A 27,497-nucleotide genomic window follows, 5' to 3' on the forward strand; every position below is an offset into this window, starting at 1 on the left:
AAGAATATTTCACATAAACAGACAGATAAAGGAGAGAAGCGTGCGCGTGCGCTGTAGTAAAATAATCCACCGTAATTCGAAATGCATATCCTACTAAAGCGAGGGATTGGGTTATCAATATTAACCAGTTCTTTGTGACGTATTACGCTTACCTTTCAACAAAGCGTCTAGTAACGTACTCTTTAAAATTCATAGACCAAGCCTTCCTCAAAGTGATAATCGTTCATTAGCTCTCTGACTAAAGCCCACCTTCATTGGCCGCCTTTCAACCAATCAGGGAGCGTTATAAAATCAGCGTCAAACACTGTCGGTAATATTCATGAAGCAATCCTTCGCCATAGTAGAGTTCGTGTTGCGCGTGTGCGCTCTGTGTGTTGTCCACCGTGTACCAGTCTGTCTGAGCGCACAGCGGATCTCCGCACCGAGACCAGAACCACCATGGCTTGAATTACACTACCTGCCAACCATCCCATTGTCTAATGGTGTTGTCATAACCAGCATGCGACCCCTCGCTCTCTTCTTTTGACCGGAAATAAAGGCGATTCCCTGGACGGTCCGGATTAATTTTCTGCGCATCATTTGGACGGGCGTCTTTAGGATGGAGCACATCAGAACACCAAAGGTACCGCTGATGTTCTTTATATCCCAGTATGTTTTCAACCTTCGAAACAATGCAGAAATTCTCATTCATTTTACTAACATATGTTATATAATAACGTAATATTTGATACCTAAATGAATTTTGTGTGAATTAAAGAGCTTAAAAGGACAGACCCTAATGATAGGCCACAATGCAGACCCCCATCCTCCTTCACCCAGTGCATTGTAACAAGATCTGAATAATGATTCAGCCTCAGCACTACTGATACACCATCGGAGTCAGCAGATCGTGTAGGATATCTTGGCTTTGTGTGAAATTTTACAATTCTGTGTTTTCAAGGACAAATTAATTTAGGTTAGGAGTAGGACAATTACAGATGCTCTGGTCCTAAGGTACCCCTCATTATTAAATGCTTATTTTAGGGTTACCCAAGCTGGGTGGAATGAGAAAAATATTATTTTGGGAACATAACAATATGCATGACCTTCAGAGTAATTAAATGCACTGTAAAACTGCATGTCACAAGTTAGGAATAGGCATTTATATGAATTAATGTATTGTTTTGTTTTTATTGCAGGTGGAAAACGTGCGTATGATTGATCGACGGACTCCCAGGAAGGCTACAGTGGGAACATTATACCTCTCCTCTACTCACACTATATTTGTAGAGAACTCAGAGGCCCGCAAAGAGACCTGGGTAGGAATCGAAACCCTTTCATGCAGACAATTAAGCTTCCTCTCGAAAGTGAAGCCAAGTGTTTAAACCACAGATTGAACAACTCAACCAACGTGTCATAAACTGCTGGTCTTGTATAAATTACGACAATTAAAATGCATTTGCTGTCTTGTGACTTTTGTCTACTATAAAACAGTTCAGTTACAAGTCTAAAATAAACACAGTGAATTGTTCTTTGCCGAGACCCATCAATTGTACCCGACCACATTTAAACAGTAGTAGTCTATTTATTAATTCATATGTATTTATTTGCATATTTGATGCTTTTTATAGTTTATTTTACAGCTTTATGGAACATCATGATTTTAGAATATCTTATTATCTTCATGCTTTATAATCACATTTAGTAAATTAGAGCTTGGTTATATTATAGTTTACAAGGGAATAATATTCTTGGGAGATAAAAAGATATATAAAGATACTTTAGATATTAAAAAGCATTGTTAAATGAAAGTAAAGCATCTGCTTTCATGTATCAATTTTGTTAAGTGAGAATCAAAAGTCATAAAATGAGTGAAATAATAGCAGTCGTGAGACAGATGTACTTGTGTAATAAACCATGTACTTGTTCTGACTGGCTCTTATTAAAATTTAGGAAAGAGTAAGTGATCATATTGATTTAACGTGTATTTTATTGTGTGAATGTGTAAAATCTAGTGGGATTAAGATTTAAAACACATTTAATATGTTGTCAATTTACTTCTTGTCTTTGACCCAGTTACATTTTAAGTTAAAAAAAGAATAATAATATAATATTGCTATATGTGAGTGTACTGTATGCATTTACTTGTATGAAAAATATTCAACATTATATTTGCTGTTTACATTTTCCAACTATCTAAAAAGAATCACTCAGAAGATTCGCTATATAATAAAGTGCTTTACAGAAATATACTGTATGTATTTAGATACTACAAATGCAACTTTTAATTTAATGCTGTGTGATAGTATAGTTAATATAGTTTTCAACAATATAATAATGAGTCATGAAGTCTAAAGTACTTCTCAATGTAGTGTATGTATTAGGGTAAGACTTGCTATACTTACAGTAGTTGTAGACTTATTTGTATTATCAATAATTTAAGTTATTAATTTGATATCTTGTGATATTTTACTTGGCTATAGTCTAAAAAGTCATTGTGCATGTCTAGCTGTATATCTAAACAAGAAGGTCCCGAAATCTAAATAAGATTCCTGATTATTGCTCCACTAGGTTCTGCACAGTTTGGTGAGTAACGTGGAGAGACTCCCAACAAACCCATCAGGAAGTCCTGTCATTATCCGCTGCAAAAACTTCATTGTTTACAGACTGCTGATCCCACAGGAGAAGGACTGTTTAGATGTGATGGCTTCCCTCACTCGTCTTTCACGGCCAGGTGAAATACAAAAAAAATAATACTAAACTTGGTGCTTTCAAAGTCAGAGAAATAGTGTTTGCTGTAACTATGATACATATTGTCAGAAAAGTGGCTAATTCATGCAAATTCATATGATTTCATTTATATGAATATGTATGATTTTATAAAGGAGGCGTGTCCCCAGATCCCACCCCTAAAACCAATCGTCATTGGGGCATTAGCAAATTATACTAGTATTATACTTAAACAATACTAAATATTACGAATGTGGTCATGCAAATTCATACTAATTAGCTGCTAAATCAAAGTGACGAATTGGTATTCGATTGCATTGGCTTTTATTTTAACTTAATATCATCTTTCAGTATAAATATTATTTTTCTATAATCAGGGTTTGCATCAGTATTAAATATGATTTAGAATCAGAAAGCATGTTAGGTGGATAGCCAAGTGTGTAATACTTTGTGAGACAATAAAATATAATAATAACCATAAAAAATGTTTATGAAATGGTTAAAAAAATGTGATTAGGTATTACGGAATAGCATATATTGGTATATTAGATTATATATTTCATTAAGAAAAGGAAATTATCTTAAGTACCAAAGGTTTTGTAAACTGTATCAATGAAACATAATGATTCTCTATAATACTTATAGGGAATGACTGTGTTTCATTGATATAGTTTACAAAACCTTTGGCACTTAAGATAAATTCTTTCTTCGTTTATAATTTAAATAAGTGTTCTTTTTTTTAAAAAGATGTTAAATGTAATTTCCATTGTATGTATACTAAGGTTATTAATAGTTAACCAATAAATATGCTTTCACTAAATGATTTTTACAGTATTTTCCCATGCAGTTTTTAGAAAAGCTTACCTTGTAACTTACAATTGCAAATTATGTAACAAATTTATCCGCATATGATATTGGTGAAGCATGGATAATGATTCATGGATTTGCTTTTTTCTTCTGAGAAAAGCTAACGTTGTGTTTTTTTTGCTTAGACAATGCTAAGTCTTATCTGTTGCATCACTGTGCATTGCAAAAGCACAATGTCTGTGAGATGTGGGCAACGTCTGAGCACAGTTCCGTTCAACGTTGTGAGATTTGACTACGGGGCCTGCATATATATTAATCATTATTAACATTTCTTTTTTTGTAGAGCGCTTTGGAGAGCTGTTTAGCTTCTCTTTTAACCCAAACCTGGATAAAGAGTTAAGGGAAAAGGCATGGGGCTTCATGGACCTGAAGGCAGAATTCAATCGAATGGGAATACCCAGCAACCTCTGGCACGTCACAGCAGCCAATCATGAGTACAGAGTCAGTATGAGTTCAGACATCCATACATCCTGTTCTTCCTTAAAGTTCCTATGAAATTAAAATAAAGTTCTTTAGATCAGTGTCTCTCAACCACGTTCCTGGAGGACCACCAGCTCTGCACATTTTCCATGTCTCTTTAACCTAACACGTGATTCAGATCATCACCTCATTAGCAGAGACTTAAAGACCTGTAATGGGTGTGACAAAGGAGACATCCAAAACATGCAGTGTTGGTGGTACTCCAGGATAGTGGTTGAGAAACACTGCTTTAGATGTTAGTCTTAGAGATGTCTATAAGCTTGTGTGCTCCAAAACAGTGGCATAATTCGCATTTAGAGGATATGAACATCCAAAACTTGCAGTTTGTCACTTCCACCTAAATAGGTCAGTGATTTATTTATTAAATTTTTTTAACATCACCTTATACTTCAGTTTCTCATCAAATCTTCTGACCAATCAAATGCTCTATAGTATCTGACATGTCCCACACCATTCAATAAACTTTTCATTTGATGTGCTTGATCTCAACCACTCTCGCTGGCAGATCTGTGAAAAAAATGTAATGCTATTGGCTGTTTTTTTAAAGGGGAGGGGCTATTATATGTCCCGCCCGCCCTGCAGTGTGCGAATTATACATCAATGATCGGGGGTGGGGGGGTTAGTAATGTTAGTTTGTGTAATCAGGGCCAGAGCAAGCTGAACTGGCGCTCTAGGCAAACAATGATCACGCCGGCCTCAACTCGAAAGTGAAAACAAAAGTGATCAGTTTGTGAAGTGAAAGTTGGCGGTGTTGCGGACTAAAGTGAGGAGGGGGTGGTGGTGTCATATTTATGTATTTAAAATAAATGTATTTAAGTTTTCAGTGTTTTGTTGGATAGGCTGTTTAGTGTATTCTGACCTGATCAGCTATTTTGGCTTACTTTAGGTCAAACTATACAAACAAACACCTATTTTATGAGAAAACAGCCTTGTGAACACTGAACCGAGCTCAGAATCTGCCGGTTTCAGACTGTTGAATGACTTCTTTTCTTGCATAGACCGATTGGCGCAATTATGCATTCACAATGGTATGAGCCATTACAGGGGTGGTCAAATGGATATCTATTATTTGAATTAATAACAGTATTATTTGAAATACAGATCAGAGAGAACCTTTTTCAGTTTCAAAGGGCTGACCCCCCATACATCTTGTTTGGACGTCCTTTAGGAAAGATCAAGCCTTAATTAGGGGGGTCGATCCCCACCCCAAACCCAACTGTAATTCACACCCTGCTGCCCTGTCTTCTTGTTAACATTAAATGAAAAAAAAATGCTCATTTCACAGGACCTTTAAGGCCCTCATATACTTACAAGTTCTTTAACATTCTTAGGTTAGGGGTAAAAAGAAGTTTGAAATATCCAATCGGCACCATATTGTCAGCAACAATCTGCTCACATTGTTAAGAGCAGAGTTTAGATGAATATATATATATATATATATATATATATATATATATATATATATATATATATATATATATATATATATATATATATATATATATATATATATATATATATATATATATATATATATATATATATATATATATATATATATATATATGCTGCACAATAAAAATACAACTAAGACGACAGAAAACGCAGTTTTTAAAATCTCTGATAATCATAATGTAGATGTGTTTGCACTATGGCTATGTCATGTCACAATTGTTTATATAGCACTATTCTGTCAGTTGATATCAATCAAGTTTCTACTGTAAAGTAGCTTTTTATTGTTTGTTTTAACTGTCCATTGTTAGTTCTTTCAATAACAAAGAAGAAGCCTTAAAACCACACCTACCTACTACAAAACCACAGACCAACCATATCCACCTTAATTTTCACACACAAGCAGGCACAACATTAAAAATAAATATCACTTACATTTGATTTTCAGTAGTAAAAACATCTCGTTATGCTGCTTGATGTTACAGACTGGTGTTTTATTTTTGTTTAATTTTGTGTTTTAGTTGTAAACGCTTATTTGTAGGGTAATTTTGACTGCTGTTTGTAATTCCTAGTCATTTCCCCCATAGGCAAAGTAATTGGAAGTTCTAAAATAATCGCAGAAAAGAGCTTACTTCCAACATTGCAGAATAAGGTGAATAGTCTGAGGGTGTTTATTTGGGAAGCTATTTCAAACTATTGAAATGTTTTTTGATTTTGGCCTGATTTAAATTGAATTGAATTTTATTTGACAGATTTTAGACAAGCTGTACAAGTATCCCATACATTTTGAAATAAAAACTGTCGAGGATAAAAACACAAAGCCCTGGGCTTGTTTCCATTGTGGTCCTCGCTGTTAAATAAAACAAAGTATGGCTTCAAAATACCGATGATGCATAAAACAGACAGTACCTCATACATTTTTAAAACGGGAACAAAATAATTCACAAATACATTCCTTCATTCATTCATTTTTCTTTTCGGCTTGGTCCCTCTATCAATCAGGGATCGCCACAGCGGAACGAACCATCAACTTATCCAACATACGTCCCACGCAGCGAATGGCCTTCCAGCTACAACCCTATACACAATCAAGTAACAAATAAAATAAAAACATCCTCGTCCACCATGCAAACTAATTATCCTGATCAAACAACCATCTTTTGATTACTTTTTTGAACCTCCTTAAATTTTTAATTTCCTTAATCGATTTTGGTAATTTGTTCCACAGGATTGCACTTGTATATAAAAACATATTTTTCCCCACTAGACTTCTAAATTTAAATAGACAAATATTAAAATCCCAACCCCTAGTACTGTATGAATGCTGTTGCCTCACCATTTGAAAATAGTTCACCAAATAACTAGGAACCACATTATTAAACATTTTACGTACCATTCCCAGTTTTAAAAAACATACTCTCTTACTAACAGTTAACATGCCCAATTTTTATTTTTATTTTTATTTTTTTTAAGATTTATTTTTGGCCATTTTGCCTTTATTAAGTGGATAGGACAGTATTTCAGACAGGAAGCGAAGTGGGAGAGAGAGAGGGGGTAGGGACAGGAAATGTCCTTGAGCCGGGATTCGAACTCAGGACGCCCTGAAGTGCTGCTGCACCATATGTCAGCGCGCTAACCACTAGTTACCACTAATTAGCTAACCACTAATTATTCCTACTAATTTATTTTGTACCTTTTGCCATTTTTCCTTCATAATCTGTGAGCAGCTACTATACCAAAAAGGTACCAAAGGGTAACCAAAAAAATAATCAAAATGGGGTTGAATTAAAGCTCCTGCCATCAATTTTAAAGAATGAACATCCAACAGATCAGCTTGCCTTGCTAAGAACCAAATTTTTCCACATATCTTCGTAAAACCTTTCTTGCCATAGCATCACCTGATAATTTATTATCTATTAAACATCCCAAATAATTTACAACATTTATCGACTCTATTTTCAATTCATTAATCCAAACTACAAAACTATCATCTTTCTTTAATTTCACTCTTGAAGCAAATAAAATAGCCTCTGTCTTACCTATGTGCAAATAAAGTTTATTGTCTACAAACCAGTAATACACACTTTTTAACTGGGAACTCATGATTTCTTGATTTTTGATTTCTTGACTCATGACTTCTTCCAGGGCCCTTTTGTCTTGATGAGATACAAAAATTTCATTTAAAACGCTGTTTCACCAGTTTGTTCCTTGATTTTTGCTTAAAGTTCAGTTTAATTCAAAATTATTAGCCCTCATGTGCATTTTTTTTTCTATTTTCAAATATTTTCCATATTTAACAGAGCAAGGAATTTTTCACAGTATTTCCTTTATTATTTTTTCTTCTGGAGAAAGATTTATTTCGGTTAAAATAAAAGCATTATTACATTTTATTAAAGAGCCCATATTATACATGAAATAGGGTCATATTTAGGTTGTAAGGGTCTCCAACAACAGTCTAATATGCATGCAAGGTCAAAAAACACTTTCATGGTTTTATAATCTGCATTTATTTTTACCTAATTATCCCAGCGACTCCCATATGATTCGTTCACGACACCTTACTCACCACCCCCGTCCTCACTTTGCTAACAGGTCACTTTTGTTGTCCTTAACCTAGAGCGGCAGTTCAGCTTGCTGGACCGGCCCTGCGCAACACACACACATTACCCTCACTGTTTGCCTAGACTAGAGCGCCAGTTCAGCTTGCTGGGTGCAATTTAGACACCTCCCTTGAACCTGAGCTGAAATATTTTGAAACTTGACCGTTGCATGTGTGTAGGAATAGCTGGCGATCTGTAAACAAAGTGGCACGCGTCGCGTTTTCAACGTGGCTTTACACGCGATATGAGAAAATAAAGAGTTAACCTGATACAGTACACAAGGTTACAAGTAACAAAACACAACTAAATACATAATTTGCAAGCTAGAGTAAACGAGGCAACAATTTTAATCGCACGTACTTACACTTGTGAAATGGAGGAAGAAACTGATCCATGATGCACTGATCCATGTTCTGACAGTCTTTACTGATCCTTCCTTTAACAAACTGATGAAGTTTTCTTTTTAAGCATGTAGTTTCCAGAAGCACTCTGGGCTATAATGCTGAGCTTTCATCTTTGGGTAGGCTGTCGATAGTATCCATCTGCACAGCGTGACTTCATTCGACCGGTGTCTCTGTGTGTCTCTGTGTGTGTGTGTGTGTGTGTGTGTGGGGGGGGCTTTTTTTCTGTGTTAGTGGGCGGGGCCGCAGGTTTCAAATGTCCCAGGTTTGCGCGCGCAACTACTTGTGTTTCATAGTCGCGTCATCACGAAACACCTAATGACTCGTTATCAAGACGACTCGTTTGAAGCACTATGAGTCGACTCCTTTATAGATGAATCAATAGTTTTAAACACTGTACACTTACAGATTTAAGCCTTAGCTGGATATTTCACTCCACTTAGAGCTATGTTACACACTACATGGAAGGGCATTTTCAAAAACCCATAATATGGGCTCTTTAAAACAATTTAAGGTCAATATTATTGACCCCTTTAAGTTGTAGTTTTTTTTTCGATTGTCTACAGAACAAACCATCGTTATACAATGATTTACCTATTTAACCCTGTTAAGCCTTTCAATTGCACATGAAACTGAATACTAGTATCTTGAAAAATATCTAGCAAAATAGTATGTACTGTCATCATGGTAAAGATAAAAGAAATCAGTTATTAGAAATGAGTTATTAAAACTATTATGTTTAGAAATGTGTTGAAAAAAATATTTTCGGTAAGCAGAAATTGGGGAATAAAATATACATGGGTCTAATAATTCAGGAGGGCTAATAATTCTGACTTCAACTGTAATTCAGTCCCTTTAGAGTCAATAAGCATGATTTTAATTCCAAATAAGTGTAAAGATCCGTTTTTGAGATGTGCAGCATACATCGCATTGTGAGTAACAACATTAAATGTAGTTTGTTGTACTTTTGATAAAGAACAGGAATGTATTTTACAGGAAGGTAAAACAATAGTTCTAATCAGCCTATTTTGATTGGCAGTTGTGTGACACCTACCCGTCAGAGCTGTTTGTGCCAAAGTCAGCCTCTCCTGCTGTGATTGTGGGCAGTGCCAAGTTCCGGAGTCGAGGACGTCTTCCTGTTCTCTCCTACTTCCACAGAGACACCAGTGTAAGAGCTCTACTTTAAACTCTGATCTTTACTATTATGTCGCATTATCTTCATCTCTCCTGCATTCTGTATTGTCACCCCATTGTTGATGTTTTTCTAGGCATCGATCTGTCGCAGCAGTCAGCCTCTTTCCGGTTTCAGTGCACGATCCTCAGACGATGAGCAGATGCTGCAGGCCATCATGAAGTCAAACCCTGTCAGTGAGTTCATGTATGTGGTGGACACAAGGCCAAAGGTGAGAGATCAGAAACACAACTTGAATTGCTTTGAAAGTTTGATGTACGCTGGCTGTCAAAAGTTTGGAAAATTTAGGATATTTAATGTTTCTGAAAGAAGAGTTTTCTGCTCACCATGTAGCTGCATTTCAGTGGAAAAAGAGAGAAACGTTAATACAGTTTATGAATGTAAAAATTCCAGAGAAAAAGTATAAAGTAGGGTCAGAAGTAACTTTTTTTTTGTTCTAAATGGAAATTCTTTATAGTTACTCATTAATTCTATTGTCTTTTTAAATTAAAATAGTTAATTGAACCATTTACTTCCATCAACTAGAATCCAATAACCTGTTACCAATACAATTCTGTACAAACCTACATTTGAAAATAACTTCATGGCAAATTATTTCAGTATTTGGAAAACAAAAATGTTGTTTATTGCTCTTGATGTTTAGTTAAATTCAAGTTTATTTGTATGTATACAAACATTACAATAATTATTGTTCCAAATTATTGTTCCAGCTTTACAAAAGGTGAACATTATTGCATTAAAATCAAATTAAGTTAAAGTTACAATCAAATACAAGTTATTATATACAGACATAGTTAACCTGCAATCTTTTAGCATATAGGTGATGCCATGTGTACATGTTTAATAAAGTGCATTTATATTATAATAATGATTATTAGAGTCCATATAAACCCCTTTGAAACATAAAAATCTGGCTACTCAGAGAAAACAAAGTCCAGTTCAGTTTTTAAAATAACAAGCTGTGAAATGAACCTCTTCCTTGCATTTTTTATTCATGATAAGAGAAGATCTCGTGAGAACGCAGAATTCAGTCAGTGAAACAGGAAACTACGCTGAGTTTTTCACCCTTATGATTCTTTAATGAGCTGAAAGGTCAAAAGAACAGCATTTAAAAAAAAATATATCATTTATTAATGTAAACTACATTTGGTTAATTTAATGTGACCTTGTAAAATAAGAGAATTCTAACTTTAAAGCCATACATATTCCAAGCGTTAGAAGGGTAGTAGCCTATTGATATTTGTATCCAGTCATATCCGTTTCTATAAATCCTAAAAATATATAAATAATGTGTTGATTTTTTGCACTTTAACTGTTTATCACATTTAATGAAAATGCACTATACTGCAATATAATTTGTATCTTGGAATATCTTGTAAAAAAACTCTCTTTGTAACTATTTCCAGCTGAATGCCATGGCTAATCGCGCCGCAGGGAAGGGCTATGAAAATGAAGACCACTACACCAACATAAAATTACAGTTCATTGGCATAGAAAACATCCATGTCATGAGAAACAGCCAACAGAAGCTTATAGATGGTAGATAATTGAATCTTCTTTACTTCTGTATCAACAGATCGGTGATCCGTTACTGTTCATAATGAAAAATGCCGCTTACCTGTCTCTGTTTCAGTCGGTGACATGGCGGCTCCCTCTATGGCCGATTTCCTCTGGGGTCTGGAAAACTCAGGGTGGTTGAAACACATCAAAGCTGTGCTAGATGCTGGAGTCTTCATCGCAAAGGCAGGACTTTTACGTTTTAAGAATGTTGTAAAACGCCTTCCTGAGATGACTTAAAAATTTATAGTAAACATCCAAAATGTAGAAAACCCACACTCATAAAAATATTTTCGCTGCTTGTTCAAACTACTAATTTAAAATGAGCTGAAACAACACAATTCTTGAGATTTTTTTTTTAATGGATTGGTGTTGGGAAAACATGAATGAATGGTGTGGAGCCCTGCAGTGTACTGTAGTGGCCAAAATTCATAAAGCACTTTGCATATTTAAAATGTTTCTATTGTTTTAGTTGGAATTGTCCATGACAATACCTATAAAACATTATAGTTTTAAGTAGTAATTAAGTATCTACAGTCATCATTATGCTCTATAAACCATAGAATTGAGCTATTTTCCTTTAAAAAAAAATGCTAGGCCTATTCATTCATTCATTTTCCTTTGGCTTAGTCCCTTTATTCATCAGGGGTCGCCACAGCGGAATGAACCGCCAACTTATCCAGCATATGTTTTACACAGCAAATGCACTTCCAGCTGCAACCCAGTACTGGGAAACACCCATACACACTTTCACATGAACACACATACACTATGGCCAGTTTATTTTAAGCTAGGCCTGTATTTCACAGAATTTAAAGAAGGAAAACTTTTGGTGTTTAGTTCCTGAAGGCATGCAATAAAATTTGTCTGGAAATATACTGAAACTATGCTAGGGAGATTTGCTGCTGTAAAAATACTCATATAAAAAAAAAACTGATGACAAAAATACTATATAAAATTTAAAGTAAATACTATAGTGGATTTGAACCTTGCTATAGTAAAGGGTGTTATATTGTAGATATTTTAGTATTTACAACCAGGGTTTGACATTAATACCCTCCAGTTCGCCAAATGCCAGTAAATTTCACCTGTGGTGGGTTAGACAGGCAGTCCTACAAGCCACTTTGGCTGGTTGGAAATTATTTTAAAATTGTATTTATTTTTTGAAAAGCGGGGTTCGACAATAAGTATGGCATGCAAATGTGTTCTTAGAATCGAGAAGCAGCACGACTGACAAAGATAATTGTGTTCGAAAAAGAAAGCAGGTGAATACTGAACGAGAGGAATATCACTCAAGCGCAACTGTTTAAAAAATGTGGATGCTCCCGTTCCTTTGCAGGAAGCAACCGTGCCTGAAAACGCAACTATTGCGATCGGTTCTCTTTGAAATAGACTGGACAAAAAGTGATGACCATGCACCCACAGTCCTGTTGCTTTTTAAGAGCTCCAGATTTTCTTTTTGTAAGCAGCAGCGGTTGCTGTTTTCGCCTTAACCATTCTTTGAACAGATTATTAAGGGCCTAACGTTACCCGTGTGCGCGTGATCATCCTTTTATCATCACATTTTTCACCTGCTTCCTTTCCATACAGTTATTTTTGTTAATATGGTTTAATTATCTTTTTTTTAACATTAACATTGTTTTAATAGGAAATTAACTCCCCATTTATGTGTAGTTAACTGGGGATATGAGACCTTTCGCCAAGACACTGACTGTGCATAATTTTAGATACAGTACATGACAATAATTTTTTTTGTTGAATAAAAAGTGCACGTGTACAGCTATATTTTGCTTGTTTTGACACATTGTTTAAAATTTGTTGCAAAGAAATACTAATTAAAAACATTTTTTTTGGTGTGGTCAGAGATAAATTTGGCAAATCCTTAATTTTGGAGCGCTAAAACGTCATGTGAAATAATAAATAATTGAATGCCACAGAATACTATGGTATCAACTATATTGAACTGATAAACTGTAATAGGTACTGTAGTATACTTAAGTTTTTACTACAGTAAACTGTGGTGTATTGTAGTGTAATATAGTTGAAAACATAGTACAGTAGAAAACATAGTACAGTATTTATTTACTAATTTATTTACTAACACAGTTGATGTTTTACAACAGAAACTATAGAACTAGATTTATTTAAGATCTTTACTAAAGTATGGTACGATAACCATAAATTAATATGGTGTTTCTTCATGTGGGATTTGCTGCAAAAATTATTATATTAAATATTATATTAAAGTTATTCATTTAAAGAAAGGGCGGCAAGTCCTGGCTGGGTCAGTTGGCATTTCTGTGTGGAGTTGGCATGTTCTCCCTGTGCTGGCGTGGGTTTCCTTTGGGTGCTCCGGTTTCCCCCACAGTACAAAGACATATGGTATAGGTGAATTGGGTAAACAAAATTGATCATAGGGTATGAGTGTGTGTGAATGTGAGGGTCTATGGGTGTTTCCCATAGGGTATGAGTGTGTGTGAATGTGAGGGTCTATGGGTGTTTCCCAGTACTGGGAAAGGCATCCACTGCATAAAAGCATGTGATTCAGGCGACCCCTGATAAATAAGGGACTAAGCTGAAGGAAAATAAATGAATGAATGAATTTAAAGTAAAAGCGGCACTATTGACTTTATCTGATATTTGTTGTTCTCAGAGCAACCATTGGCATGTTTCGTGAAAATAATGAAATTAAAGCATGTTTTGTATAAATTTATACAATTTTATATAAATTTATCAACAGTCAATATTTTCAGATTTGTCAGGCGTTTTAATAATTATGGCCACTGCTGTATGAATAGCAGATGACTAACATGATCATGTATTCTTTTGTTTATATATGTGTGTGTGTGTGTGTGTGTGATTGCAGGCAGTGGCCGAGGATGGAGTGAGTGTTCTCGTTCATTGTTCAGATGGATGGGACAGAACAGCTCAGGCCTGTTCAGTGGCTAGTGTACTACTAGATCCCTACTACAGGACTATTAAGGGATTGATGGTAATAACTGATATGTGATTCATGCAGGTGTACACTCACCAGCCACTTTATTAGGTACACCTGTTCAGCTGCTTGTTAACAAACATTTCTAATCAGCTAATCACAGTGCTGCAACTCCATGCATTTAGGCATGTAGACATGGTCAAGTTGACCTGCTGCAGTTCAAACTGAGCATCAGAATGGTACTAGTAAGGCACTATTAAGGTGTACCTTATAAAGTGGCCGGTGAGTGTATATGTCTATATGGCACAAACAAGTAGCCCCATTTAGTTCCACTTTTGACAATATGCATGTTCCATTACCATTTTATTGAGGAAAATGTATATTGTGATTATTACTGGACGTTACAGTGGCGCAGTGTGTAGCACGATCGCCTCACAGCAAGCAGGTCGCTGGTTCGATCCTCGGCTGGGTCAGTTGGCATTTCTGTGTGGTGTTTGCATGTTCTCCCCTTGTTTGCGTGGGTTTCCTCCGGGTGCTCCGGTTTACCCCACAAGTCCAAAGACATGTGGTATAGGTGATTTAGGTGAGCTAAATTGTCCGTAGTGTATGAGTGTGTATGGATGTTTCCCAGTGGGCAAAAGTGGACGATTTTAAAATGTTTTAGACCCCTTATTTACTTGATTTCAATGTCATTTGAAAAAAAAAATTTTAATCAGTATTTGAGCGTCTTCTTTCTTGTAGGTTCTGATTGAGAAGGACTGGGTGTCGTTTGGACACAAGTTTTCTCACAGGTTTGCGTTTCTCATTTTTATTTGCACATTTATGGCCTCACGTACTATTCAAAGTTGTTTTTTATTCCTTGAATTGGCTAACTGAATTGTAGAACATTCTGTGAATCTCCTCTTCTGTGTTTGTAGTGCATGAATAACGTACAAAACCAGAAAGGCCTCATTCCTTGTGTCATAGCAGACACCGTGACTAAAACATCAGTCATGCAGTATGCACTCTTAGACTGTGCGTCTGTAAACTTTACGTGAGCCGCAACACTCTGTGTATGAGATGATATAGGGTCAGTTTAACCAAAAATGTTCAGTTTAGTACATGTATCACAAAAAAGAGAAACTTTCAAGAATGTTTAAGCTGTCCAATATACTTAAAGCTTACTGTTGCAATGGGAAGTCACGCTTCACAGTTTAAGCTTGTTACGTCTTAGTTTAATGTCAATTTGTTTATTTGTTTATTTGATAGGGACAGTGTACATTAATTAGCATTTCTGCAAATGCACCAGAATTAGCCAGAAGGCTATTTTTTATCTGTTGTCCCTGAACAACCTAAACAATACAAAAATGATATAGTCAATCAAGCATAGTTATAAAGCATCAAAATAGACATAGTTATGTAGATCTTAATAAAAACTGTAAGTGTACAAATTAAACTAAAAACACCAACATTATGTAATAGAGATAAAATAGTTAAAAGACATTTAAACAATAAATCATTAAGATGGCAGGCACATATGGTAACATGCTGGGTAGGTTCATGCTAATAAGAATGATGGCACGTGTGATGCTCTATAAACCAGATTTTTAAAAGTTTTTGAAAATATTGAAAGAGGTTATGATGGTTAATGATGAACTGACAATAAGTCTTATTATGACACACCAAAGTGGTACAGTATATTTAAAGTGGACGTATTATGCCCCTTTTTGCAAGATGTAAAAAGTCTCTGATGTCTCTAGAGTGTTTATGTGAAGTTTCAGTTCAAAATACACCACAAATAACTTGTCTTTGAAGCTGCCCCTTTTAGCCTTTGTTACGATCTGTGCCATTTTGGTTACTGCCGCTTTAAAATCAAATGAGGTTGTTTTTTAAAAGTGCTTCATAAATAAATGAACTTGAACGTATTCATATTAAATTAATACTTTTATTAAAATCTTCTACCTTCAGATATGCTCATCTTGACGGTGACCCTAAAGAGGTTTCTCCAGTCATGGACCAATTTCTGGAGTGTGTGTGGCAGTTGATGCAGCAGTTCCCCTGTGCGTTTGAGTTCAACGAGCGATTCCTAATACAGCTGCACATGCACATCTACTCCTGCCAGTACGGGAACTTCATCGGCAACTGCCAGAAAGAACGGAGAGACTTGAAGTAAGAAAAACAACAGCATTTTGCTTGAAGCAGCTGCGTGAGCACCTGCAGCTCAGCATGTCCGATCATGCAGGCTAACTGCTAGGATATGGCTTGACAGAAGTTTGAACCATCTACTTTTGTTTAAACATAGCTACTTTTAATCATCCAATTGGGATGGTTATAGAGCTACTATTGGTTTTATAGATGACCAACATTCTGTTTATTGGCATACTGCCCTCATTCATTTTCCTTCAGCTTGGTCTCTTCATCAGGGGTCACCACATCAGAATGAACCGCCAACTTATCCAGCGTATGTTTTACACAGCAGATACCCTTCCAGCTGCAACCCAGTACTGGGAAACACTCATACACACTAATTCACACACATACACTATGGCCAATTTAGTTTATTCAATTCACCTGTACTGTGTGTCTTTGGACTGTGCCGGAAACCGGAGCACCTGGAGGAAACCCACGCAAGCACTAGGAGAACTTTCAACTTAAACAAAAATGCCAACTGACCCAGTCGGGCATTAACCAGCGACCTTCTTGCTGTGAGGCGACAGTGCTAACCGCTGAGCCACCGTGTCGCCCCATACTGCCCTTAAAATGGCAAAATTCATTCAGATGCTACTACAGCTATGCAACATTGATGAATAAAACAGACAACGGGTCCTCATTTGCTTACACTGTAAAAAAGTGAAGCTTCAAAATGTCCCAGGTATGATCGCTGTCACCTTTTGGATGATAGTGCCAACAGAAGTGATCATGAACTGGGGCTACAGTATCAAAGTTCTACTTAAACTCCATTACTAAACTCATATCGTTTTTTTTAAAGCACTGCATGAAGTAAAATCAAACTTAGTCAGCAACAAAAACACTTGGACATTTATCAGTGTGTGAGGAACTACCTAAAATGGTGGAAACTCTGTACTTGAATTTTTTCCCCCAGTTTGGCTCATCTCCCAATTGTTCGCTTGGAGAGGGTGGAGTGTATGGGCTATACTGTAGCCAGATCGAAATATTTTGGCTTCACTTTTTAAGTTGTGACATGCACAGTGGGTGCACAGAGTCCACAAGGAAACAAAGTCCCATTATGAGAACCTCTAATAAAGCGCTGATACACACCGAGCTGACATTGAAGAACTGGTGAAAACTTGAACACATTACAAAGGTTACATCCAATAGTCAACTAATAAGTACACTCAAGGGTTTAACTTTGGTTTGAAAAGTGGGGGGACACAAAATAAGTACAAATTTGAATCCCATTCCCTGTATTTACATATATTTAGGGACTATGGGGATACAAAATGCAAGAAAAAATGGGCTGATTAAACAAATGGAATTTTAAACTTACCGAACAATGTAAAAAAACAACATAAAACATTAAATGTGTGTGCTGAATCACTTTTTTGTAATACCAACTGCAGATAGACAGAACAAAGTCAACAATAGGGGTTCAGTTAGTGCCAATAATGTCATAACATGCAAAATAGGGTGCTTGTCTGCTTAGTTTAAAGACCTTATAGGCAAGAGGTCTGCAATCTGAAGCAAGATGATGCACTGGATCAGATTCAATACGTAGTGGGCATTAGAACACCAATGCTACTGTGACGGTTGCGTTTAGGGTTAGGGTGAGTGAAGACGTTAATAATTGTGAGAATAGGGTTTAGTGTTGGGGTAGGTGTAGACATAAGTAAGACAATGGGTAATTAATTAATAAATTAATATAAATGATTCTCGTTTCTAGCAACAAAAGCTTGCGCATCCGCGTACAAATCCACTATGTATTGGAGCTGATCCAGTATGTCATCTTTCTACAGGCTGCAGCGAGGACACAGTCTTTTAAAGAGCCCCTATTATGGGTTTTTGAGAATGACCTTCGATGTAGTGTGTAACACAGCTCTCAGTGAAGTGAAATTTCCAGCTAAGGCTTAAATCTGAAAGTGCAGTGTTTAAAAGTATTGATTCATCTATAAAAGAGTGGACCCAGAGTGCTTCAAATGAATTGTATTGATAACGAGTCTTTAGCGGATTCGGCGTGATGTCAATATGAAACTTAAGCCCCGTCCAATTGTTGCACGCGCAATCCAGGAAAATTGGAACCTGCGTCCCTGCCCACAAACGCAGTAGCAAAGAAAGAGGAAGACAAGCACTGTAGCAGACGCCGGTTGGATCAAGTCACGCTGTGCTCAGCTGGATATTATTGATAGTGTGAGGGAAAGTTAGGGTTATTTTCTCTACCCAAAGATGAGGCTGTGAGGAGTCAGTGGTTGAGGTTTATTTTTGCAAAAATACCTCAGCATTATAGCCCAGCCTTGTGCTGTTCGAGTGCTTCTGGAATCTACATGCTTACAATGGGGCATTCGTCAGCAGTTTGTTAAAGGATCAGAAAAGAATGTAGGAATGTAAGGGACTATGTCAGTACATGGATCAGTTTCTTCCTCCATTTCACAAGTGTAAGGAAATGCGATTAAAATAGTACCCTCCTTGTTTACTCTAGCTTGCAAATTATGTATTTAATTGTGCTTTGTTACTTGTAACCGCTTGTACTGTATCTGGTTAACTCTTTATATTCTTATATCACATCTAAAACCGCGTGCCGCTTTGTTTACGGATTTAAATGCATTTGTGAGCTCGCGTTCCACTGCCGTTTGTCGTTGCTATGACCACCATCAGCTGTTCCTACACACATGCAGTGGTCAAGGTTCAGAATAGTTCAGCTTTTGCCACTGTGTGGATAAATACTGAATGTGTGTCACTGTTTTACTTATGGTTAAGAATAGAGCAATATGCTGGTGTTTAACTGCATTGGGCTCACACACATACCTGCCAACATCTGTCCCTGAAAATCCGGGAGACCGGGGGGGTCAGGTTCAGGGCTAAGGTGTCCGAATAACACTGTTGAGAACCGGGTACTGTTTACTGTGGTGTTAGTAACTACTATAAAGCGTTTTTGGGCGGCCGCTGCGATCGGATCCTATACCAATATGGGCGAACGATCACTGAACGATTCATATGGGAGTCGCTGGGCTAATTAGTTAAAATTAAATGCATATTTTAAGACAATAAAAGTGTTTTTTTGACCTTGCATGCATATCAGCCTGTTGTTGGAGACTCTTAAAACCAAAATATAACCCTTTTTAATGTATAATAAGCGCTCTTTAAGGGGTGATGTAGAATTCAGAACCCCTGGTTATTAGGGACACCAGTGGCTGCTAAATTAACTACAGCTAGAACATATAGAACTGAGCATGATTTTCCCAAATAAATCTTCAATTAGAAGTAAAAAGATGCTGTAAATACTTTTGCATTGATACACTGACAACATTTTGACATCCCAGACTTTTTAAAGAAATAATTTGCGTTTATTACTTTATGTGATGTAAGGAATAAAATATTCTGTTGTCTAGTAAAATCACATTTCATAACTCTTATTTAGGTGTATTTTTCCATTTTAGTAAGAAGCTTTTGACCAGAAAAATTCACAAAAAGTTTAAGCAGTATCCATATAACTTTGGAAATGGCAGTTACATTAATATTAAACTCGAACCTTCTACAGAGGAACAGAGGTTGACATCCGATTAGCTTTTTATGATTGCGATAAGCCTTTGATGCAGCTCATTTTTTTAAACAAAAGGTGAAGCAGCTGTTGAATTACCTCAGTTTTGATACTTTTATGTGTTTATTTACTGATTCATTGTGCACTGCACAGGTTACAGGAGCGAACACATTCTCTGTGGCCACACCTGTGGGAGAACAGGGCTGAATACACCAACCCTCTGTACAGGACAGACCACAGCCAGACACAGGGGGTTCTCAGACCTCTCACCACTGCCTACTGCTTCAAGTAAGTCAAGTCATCTCCATGGCCCTGCATGTGCTTTTATAGGATCTTCAAACATTCTTGCATAGGCTCTTTTTTTATTGGTCATGCTTCTATGCGAATTGGCTCAGATATTGAACACAGGGTTCCCACACTTTCATGAACAGCAAATTCAAGGACTTTTTAAAAGTACTATTAAATTTAAATCAGGCACCTTTGTAATTAATATCCCAGCATATGTAGCATCATGAAAGTCTTTACTGTACTTAACAATTCACTTACACGTAATATTTATGTAAAAATTGGCTTTTTTTGTTTTGTTTTAAACAGTCATGTTAAAAGAACTCAATAACATTTGTTGAAGATATAAGATTATTTTAAGATTTTAATTAAAGAATTTCTGTTTTTAATTCTGTTTTTGACAATTGTTGAAATAAAACCATAAACAAATTACTTCAAATTTAATACAAGCACTTTTAAGGACCTATGCTTGTATTTAAGTACTTTCCAGGGCTTGAATCCATATGTCTGAAACTCAAGTACTTCCAGGACGTGCGAGAACCCTGTAAAGAGCTCTATAAAAATAAGAATGAGACAATTACATTAAAAATTGGATGGGAAAAAATGCAGTGACACTTTGGCATCATATTTCTTTTTCCAGCCATTGTAGCTGCGGAAAGGTGTTGTCAGTATTATTATTTTTACATTCAAATGAACTTGCACAAAGAAAATACTGTTATGTTTTTATAATATGTGTTACTGTTTGTCTTGTTGCCTTTAATGATTTAATTTAGGCTAATCCAGTCTCACCGATGCTTATAACTCTGCATTATGCTTATGTATTACCTTGGGTCAACTAGATTTTCAGTCTCCATGTTTCTGATCCAAAAGTTTCAAGCGTGTTCCAGCAATTTTCAGGAGGGGGGAAAGATTAAAAAGTTGTTTTGAGTGGTTACCTGAAGGCAATGGATAGAAATGGATCAAAGTTTAACTTGTTGAAACGCCCAAGAAAATATATACTCACTGGCCACTTTATTAGGTACACCTGTCCAACTGCTAGTTCATGCAAATTTCTAATCAGCAAATCACATGGCAGCAACTTAATGCATTTAGGCATGTAGACATGGTCAAGAAGAACTGCTGCAGTTCAAACCGAGCATCAGAATGGGGAAGAAAGGTGATTTACGTGACTTTGATCGTGGCATTGTTGTTGGTGCCAGACGGGCTGGTCTGAGTATTTCAGAAACTGCTGATCTACTGGGATTTTCACGCACGACCATCTCTAGGGCTTACAGAGAATGGTCCAAAAAAGGGAAAATATCTAGTGATTTCTGCTACGACATTCGGATGGTAGGGTTAGAATTTGGCGTCAACAACATGAAAGCATGGATCCATCTAGCCTTGCATCAACAGTTCAGGCCGGTGGTGGTGGTGTAATGGTGTGGGGGATATTTTCTTAGCACACTTTGGGCTCGTTAGTACCATTTGAGCATCGTGTCAACGCCACAGCCTACCTGAGTAGTTTTGCTGACCATGTCCATCCCTTTATGACCACAGTGTAACCATCTTTTGATAGCTACTTCCAGCAGGATAACGTGCCAATGTCATAAAGCGTGAATTATCTCAGACTGCTTTCTTGAACATGACAATGAGTTCACTGTACTTAAATGGCCTCCACCATCACCAGATCTCAACCCAAATAACCACCTTTGGGATGTGGTGGAACGGAAGATTCACATCATGGATGTGCAGCCGACAAATCTGCTGCAACTGCGTGATGCTATTATGCCAATATGAACCAAAATCTCTGTGGATTTTCCTGTACCTTGTTGAATCTATGCCACGAAGAATTAAGGCAGTTCTGAAGGCAAAACGGGGTCCAACTCGGTACTAGTAAGGTGTACCTAAAAAAGTGGCCAGTTAGTGTGTAAAGTATTTTATTACACCAAGCATTGGCCTGGAAAGACTTTAACTTCTACATGACATATTTAACATATCTGTCTTTTAATCTCTTCATGATTTACTTCAGTTATAATTAAAGGTCAAGTTTTAACTAAATAGCTTAATTAAAAGATAACACATACCTCCATACATCACACTTACAATTTAGTGTCTCATATTTGCATAATTTGAATCTTTTTGCATGTTCTTTTGGTTCTACAGATTATTTTCATTCATTAAAGCTTAAGTAAATGTCTATGAATATAAATGTTTTCTTAGCAAGCAATTAAAGACGTGATAGCACTAAAACGTTTTAAAAATCAGTTAATATGCTTCAGAAAAATCAATAAAAAGCATGGTATAAACATTTTGGGAGCCTTTATGTTTGATTTTTATGTTTATGCTTTTTTTTTAAATTATTCATTTGTTATTAACCCTTTATTTGCCATCCTAAATGCATTATGTGCTTGAAATGGGTTTGTTGGGTAATAATGCACAATAGAGGATAATGAGCTGGGAATGATGTTATAGGTTTTGGAAGGGGATGTATGGCCGCGCAGAGAGAAGTTTGTCTTCCCAGCAGTCTCCAGCAGACTGTCTGAACGCAGTGAGGGAGGAGTCACAGCAGCTTGAGGAGGAGCTTACAGCCCACCAGGAGGTACCGCGGGAGACGGACGCTGGCCAAGGCATACACTTGCATGCATAAATATATCACATATGTACTATTTTAAAGGGGTCCTATTATGCTTTTTTACATTTTTAGTTGTGTGCAAACCAATTGCATAAGGGACCCACTCTATATACCAGTAAACACTGTTTCTAAACGTCTTAAAGGGGCTATATGATGCAATTTCATGTTTATATTTGTCTTTGAAGTTCTATGAATTGATCATGCATAGATATGATTTGTGAAGATCCACACCTTCCTACAATGCCTCGTTCAAACACGCCCCTACAAATCTACATCATGTCGGTGAGAGAATAGTCAAAACACTGGCCAAAGATATACGCAAAGAAGGCTAAAGAAAAATTGCTTTGTTTTTAAAACAAAGCCTTACCAATTCCTATGTTGTGACTTACAGTTGAAGTCAGATTTATTAGCCCCCCTTTGAATTTAGTTGTCTTTTTTAAATATTTCCCAAATGATGTTTAACAGAGCAAGGAAATTTTCACAGTATGTCTGATTAAATTTTTTCTTCTGGAGAAAGTCTTATTTGTTTTATTTTGGCTAGACTAAAAGCAGTTTTTAATTTTTTAAAAACCATTTAAGGTCAATATTATTAAGCCCTTTAAACTATATATTTTCCAACTGTCTACAGAACAAACCATCGTTATACAATAACTTGCCTAATTACCCAAACCTGCCTAGTTAACCTAATTAACCTAGTTAAGCCTTTAAATGTCACTAAGCTGTATAGAAAGTGTCTTGAAAAAAAATCTAATAAAATATTATTTACTGTTATCATGGCAAAGATAAAATAAATCAGTTATTAAAACTATTATGTTTAGAAATGTGTTGAAAAAAAATCTTCTCTCAGTTAAACAAAAATTGGGTGAAAAAATAATTAGGGGGGCTAATAATTCTGACTTCAACTGTAAATTGAAGTATAACAACACAGATTAGTTAGTTTCATTTATTGTTTTGATAGTCATAATGTAAAAATAATTACTTGGACATTAATATGCTGTTCAGATTTAAGAACTTCTGAGAGCGTGCCTTTAACTAGGGTAACTAACTGTGTGTGTTCGCTCCTGTTTTTAGTTTACAACAAGTAATTTTAGTAAACAGTTAGTTTAATAATCCATGTTTCCAGTCATCATTATTTTCTGCTAAGAAAAAAATACAGAACACAAGAAACCGTAGTAGCAAAGTAGATCAACGTAATTTTCTGGATCTTATTCGGCTTTAACTTGTTAAGGTAGTAAGTGTAAACATTTCAATCAGACATTTGAGGTAATGTAATGTGTCTTTAACTTCAATGGTCATGTTGTTGAAGCACACTCGCCATGCAAGAATTAAACTTTGCCCTATCTGATCATAGTTTGAAGGCCAAAGAAACAAAAAGCAAATATTCTCTTACTAGTCCTGGTTTAGTTTTGCGGTTATCAGAGTAGAAACGAAAGCTAATTAATGTATGAATTTAATCAAATCTGTGAACATCAGTTAACTTATATATATATATATATATATATATATATATATATATATATATATATATATATATATATATATATATATATATATATATATATATATATATATATATATATAAAGTGATTTTGCTGCTTTAACATTTACTCCATATTTGTAACTGTAAAAACTGTTCACCAAAAGGGTGTAAATCTTAAAAGTTTTTTTTGTTGTTGTTGAAATTATGTAAAAAGTGGATGAAAGTGGTCAAAGAGATTTATTTAATTGCCAGGTAACTGGTGTTTTACTTAAAGTGGACCTATTATGCAAAAGTCACTTTTACAAGTTGTTTAATCAGTTTTGTGGCAACATCTGTGAATATAACCAGCTTCTAATAGTACAAATTTATTCATTTTATTTTATTATAATCACACTTCATAAAAAACGTCTGCAGAAACACTTTGATTGACATTCTCCTTTTTGTATGTGTCATCAGAGGGGTAAAACTCCGTCCATTAGTGACGATCTCTCCCTTAGCCTAGGATGTCTTGTTTTTGAATCTGCCACTATGCTGACACTTTAAAAAGAGGGCTGGGAGCACAATCTCGTTTGAATTTAAAGCGACAGCCACCAAAATGGGACTATTGTAATCAAAACCTAATAAGGGGTAGTTTCAAAGAGTTATAAACATTATTTATAAGGTATTTTGAGCTGAATCTTCACATACACACTCTAGGGACACCGTCTTTTTTTTTTACATCTTGTAAAAGGAGGCATGCTAGGTCCCCTTTAATACCAGTCTGTCTGTGTGTGCAGATATATATATATATATAAAGGGGGTCAAACTGTACAAGGATTTTTAAAAGCCTGCAAATGTTTTGCTTGTTGTTGCCTGAGTGATCTCTTCTTGAAAGGGTGTGGAAGCTCATTTGCATTTAAATAAACACACAAAAAAGGTTTTCTTCAGCCCAAAAAACGGCCATTTACAACATGATCTGTAACAAATTACAAGCTGAAACTTCAGAGACTTTTACTACATCTTATAATTAGAGCATAATAGAACCCCAATTGAGTATGGGTACACAATTTATTCCCATATTACACATTCAAAATACTATGTAGCATCCTAGTGTTTCATTTCAAACACAATCTATTAGAATTTGTCCCTTCCATGTAAAACTGACCAACTTTGTCTCTTACAAACGTACTCACCTAAACAGAGACTTGCTCAGTTGAAGGAGAAGAAAACTTCAGGGGAGAGGAAGAAGATCAGCAGGTTGTCTGAACGCGTCCGCCGTCCCATTCCGAATGAAGGTGAACTCGGCAGCCCTCAAGACTACTTCAGCACCCCGAGAGGCGAGAAACACACTCCTTCCTTCACACTGCCGCTAGATTTAGCAGCCCAGACCAAGAACGGTGACCCCGATGACCTTTCAACCTGCAGTGATTTGGAGTCAGGGGTGGCTGATCTCAGCAGCCATTCCTCCAGTGCTGGAGATGACAATAAAGACCCCGATTCTGAAGACGTGGTTAAAATACCTGCCTGAATTAAACAGAACTGGGATAAAAGCACAGTAACGGGTACCGAACTGGGAACTGTGTTGTCTTTAAATGTTATTTTATTTTTAATGAACATGTGAATTTATATTTAAATACAGTATGTGCACAAGTACACATGTCATAAAACAGTCTGAGGAAAAACACCTTATTCCAGTATCGCATTATCACAGTATTTTAAGTTTTGGTTTCACTGTGTATTTCACTGATGATTTTATTTATTTATTTGGTCTTGACGTTTTCTATAGCTATGTTCGGAACAGCATATTATCATACTACTCATGCTAATGCACAAAACATATATCGGAAATGCCCCAGCAGGCACAGGACGTCAAATAATGTCAGATTGATGTTGTACCCCAATGTTGTGGGGACGTTACATTTTTTTTGGAAATGAAAATCGGGTTGACATCAGAACACAACATCAGGTCGACATCAAGGTCCAACCTAATATCAACATCTAATGATGTTACATCTTGACATGTGTGGGCGTTACCACTATGACGTCTATCAGACATTGGATTTTGGTTGCCATAACTGACATATAAATGTTAGTATTTGACATCAATATGACGAAGCAACCTAAAAATCAACCAAATATCAACGTCATTTAACATCGTTATTGGACGTCAAAATAACATTGTTCTTAGATGCTAGCAAGACATTGAATTTTGGTCACCTGATTTCATGACCTAAATCTAACCTAATATTAACGTCTTATGACATTGTGTACCTGCTGGGTCAGAATATGTTTTACTTTTGCCAAATTTCACGCTTGCTTCTTAAAATATTGCATCTACAAAGCAATACAAAAAGTCGTTCTTGACTGCCAATATTTCTTTCTTTTCCATTTTTTGTTTGGTAACCCCAGAACTTTTATTTTGTTGGTAAACTGCAATGTAATAACTTGCATTTCCAGTTGGATGTGAGGTTACAAGTGAACCAACTGCTCCAAGACACTGAAAACACTGTTACAATGAGCTGCTCATGTGTAAATAAACCACATTATGTTTTTGAGCAGTACAATTAATACAATAAAAAATTACCAGGGCAATTTGTGTCACATTTGTCATCACATTTTAGGCCCTGACATTTTTTTTTGGGAAGTGTTTTCTTAGACAGTATATAGAGTATGCTAGTATTCCATTCCAAACATAGCCCATATCTTCATGGAATTTGGACTGTGCCTACCAAGACCATCAGATTTCCAACCTGTGTGTTTCATCTTCAGTATAAATCGTGAGAATTTATTGTACATGTGAAAACGAGAACTGTATGGAAGTGAGAAATGTATGGCAGCCACACCACATTTACTTCCCATTTCTGTACCTGTAGACAAACAATAGACAATCAATCCCTGTGATGAACATTTCAACTACACCGGTAGATTTGTCTGGATCCTAGAACTATATTCATTTGTTGGGCAAAGGCTCTCAATAAACAACAATTACAACACAAGCCGATTTTTGCATACTTTTCACTTCAAGATCTGCAATGCTAATTGTATAAATCTGGGTGTGTTTAAGTTAAAGTATATTTTTAATGAAGAACATTTTGAAATGTGAAGCAGAAATAAACTGAACTTCAATATGACTTTTTCCCCCTGAACAGGTTTCTTATACGCAGTCCTGCAATTATTTGTAACTAAACACAAAGTATTTTTAAAAAGGTGCGTCCGAAGTCTCATACTTTCCTACTATATAGTATGTGAAAAACAGG

The 27,497-nt window shown here is 36.0% G+C and overlaps 1 protein-coding gene across 2 annotated transcripts; it reads left to right on the top strand.

Moving 5' to 3' along the window:
- The first annotated feature begins 373 nt into the window (after positions 1 to 373).
- On the top strand, positions 374 to 27,330 carry mtmr7b (myotubularin related protein 7b). Of its 2 annotated transcripts, none has more exons than XM_056460993.1 (14): positions 374 to 622; positions 1,179 to 1,298; positions 2,551 to 2,713; positions 3,860 to 4,017; positions 9,549 to 9,677; positions 9,778 to 9,912; positions 11,108 to 11,240; positions 11,335 to 11,444; positions 14,125 to 14,250; positions 14,935 to 14,984; positions 16,141 to 16,341; positions 20,039 to 20,173; positions 22,622 to 22,748; positions 25,442 to 27,330. In XM_056460993.1, the coding sequence occupies exons 1-14, from the start codon at positions 599 to 601 to the stop codon at positions 25,766 to 25,768; spliced, it is 1,938 nt and encodes a 645-aa protein (XP_056316968.1). In that variant the 5' UTR covers positions 374 to 598; the 3' UTR covers positions 25,769 to 27,330. The 2 variants fall into 2 exon arrangements, with proteins under 2 accessions (XP_056316968.1, XP_056316976.1); XM_056461001.1 differs by having other exon boundaries at positions 22,622 to 22,776; positions 25,442 to 25,596.
- The last annotated feature ends 167 nt before the right edge of the window (positions 27,331 to 27,497 follow it).

Source organism: Danio aesculapii, chromosome 1 (genome assembly GCF_903798145.1).
Source record: "Danio aesculapii chromosome 1, fDanAes4.1, whole genome shotgun sequence".
NCBI classification, from domain to species: domain Eukaryota; kingdom Metazoa; phylum Chordata; class Actinopteri; order Cypriniformes; family Danionidae; genus Danio; species Danio aesculapii.

Excerpts from the sequence above, each read along its gene's own strand:
- mtmr7b (XM_056460993.1), top strand. The coding sequence starts at position 599 with ATGGAGCACATCAGAACACCAAAG. Across the intron at positions 2,714-3,859 it reads CACTCGTCTTTCACGGCCAG|AGCGCTTTGGAGAGCTGTTT; the intron begins GTGAAATACAAA and ends CTTTTTTTGTAG. Across the intron at positions 14,251-14,934 it reads GGACTATTAAGGGATTGATG|GTTCTGATTGAGAAGGACTG; the intron begins GTAATAACTGAT and ends TCTTTCTTGTAG.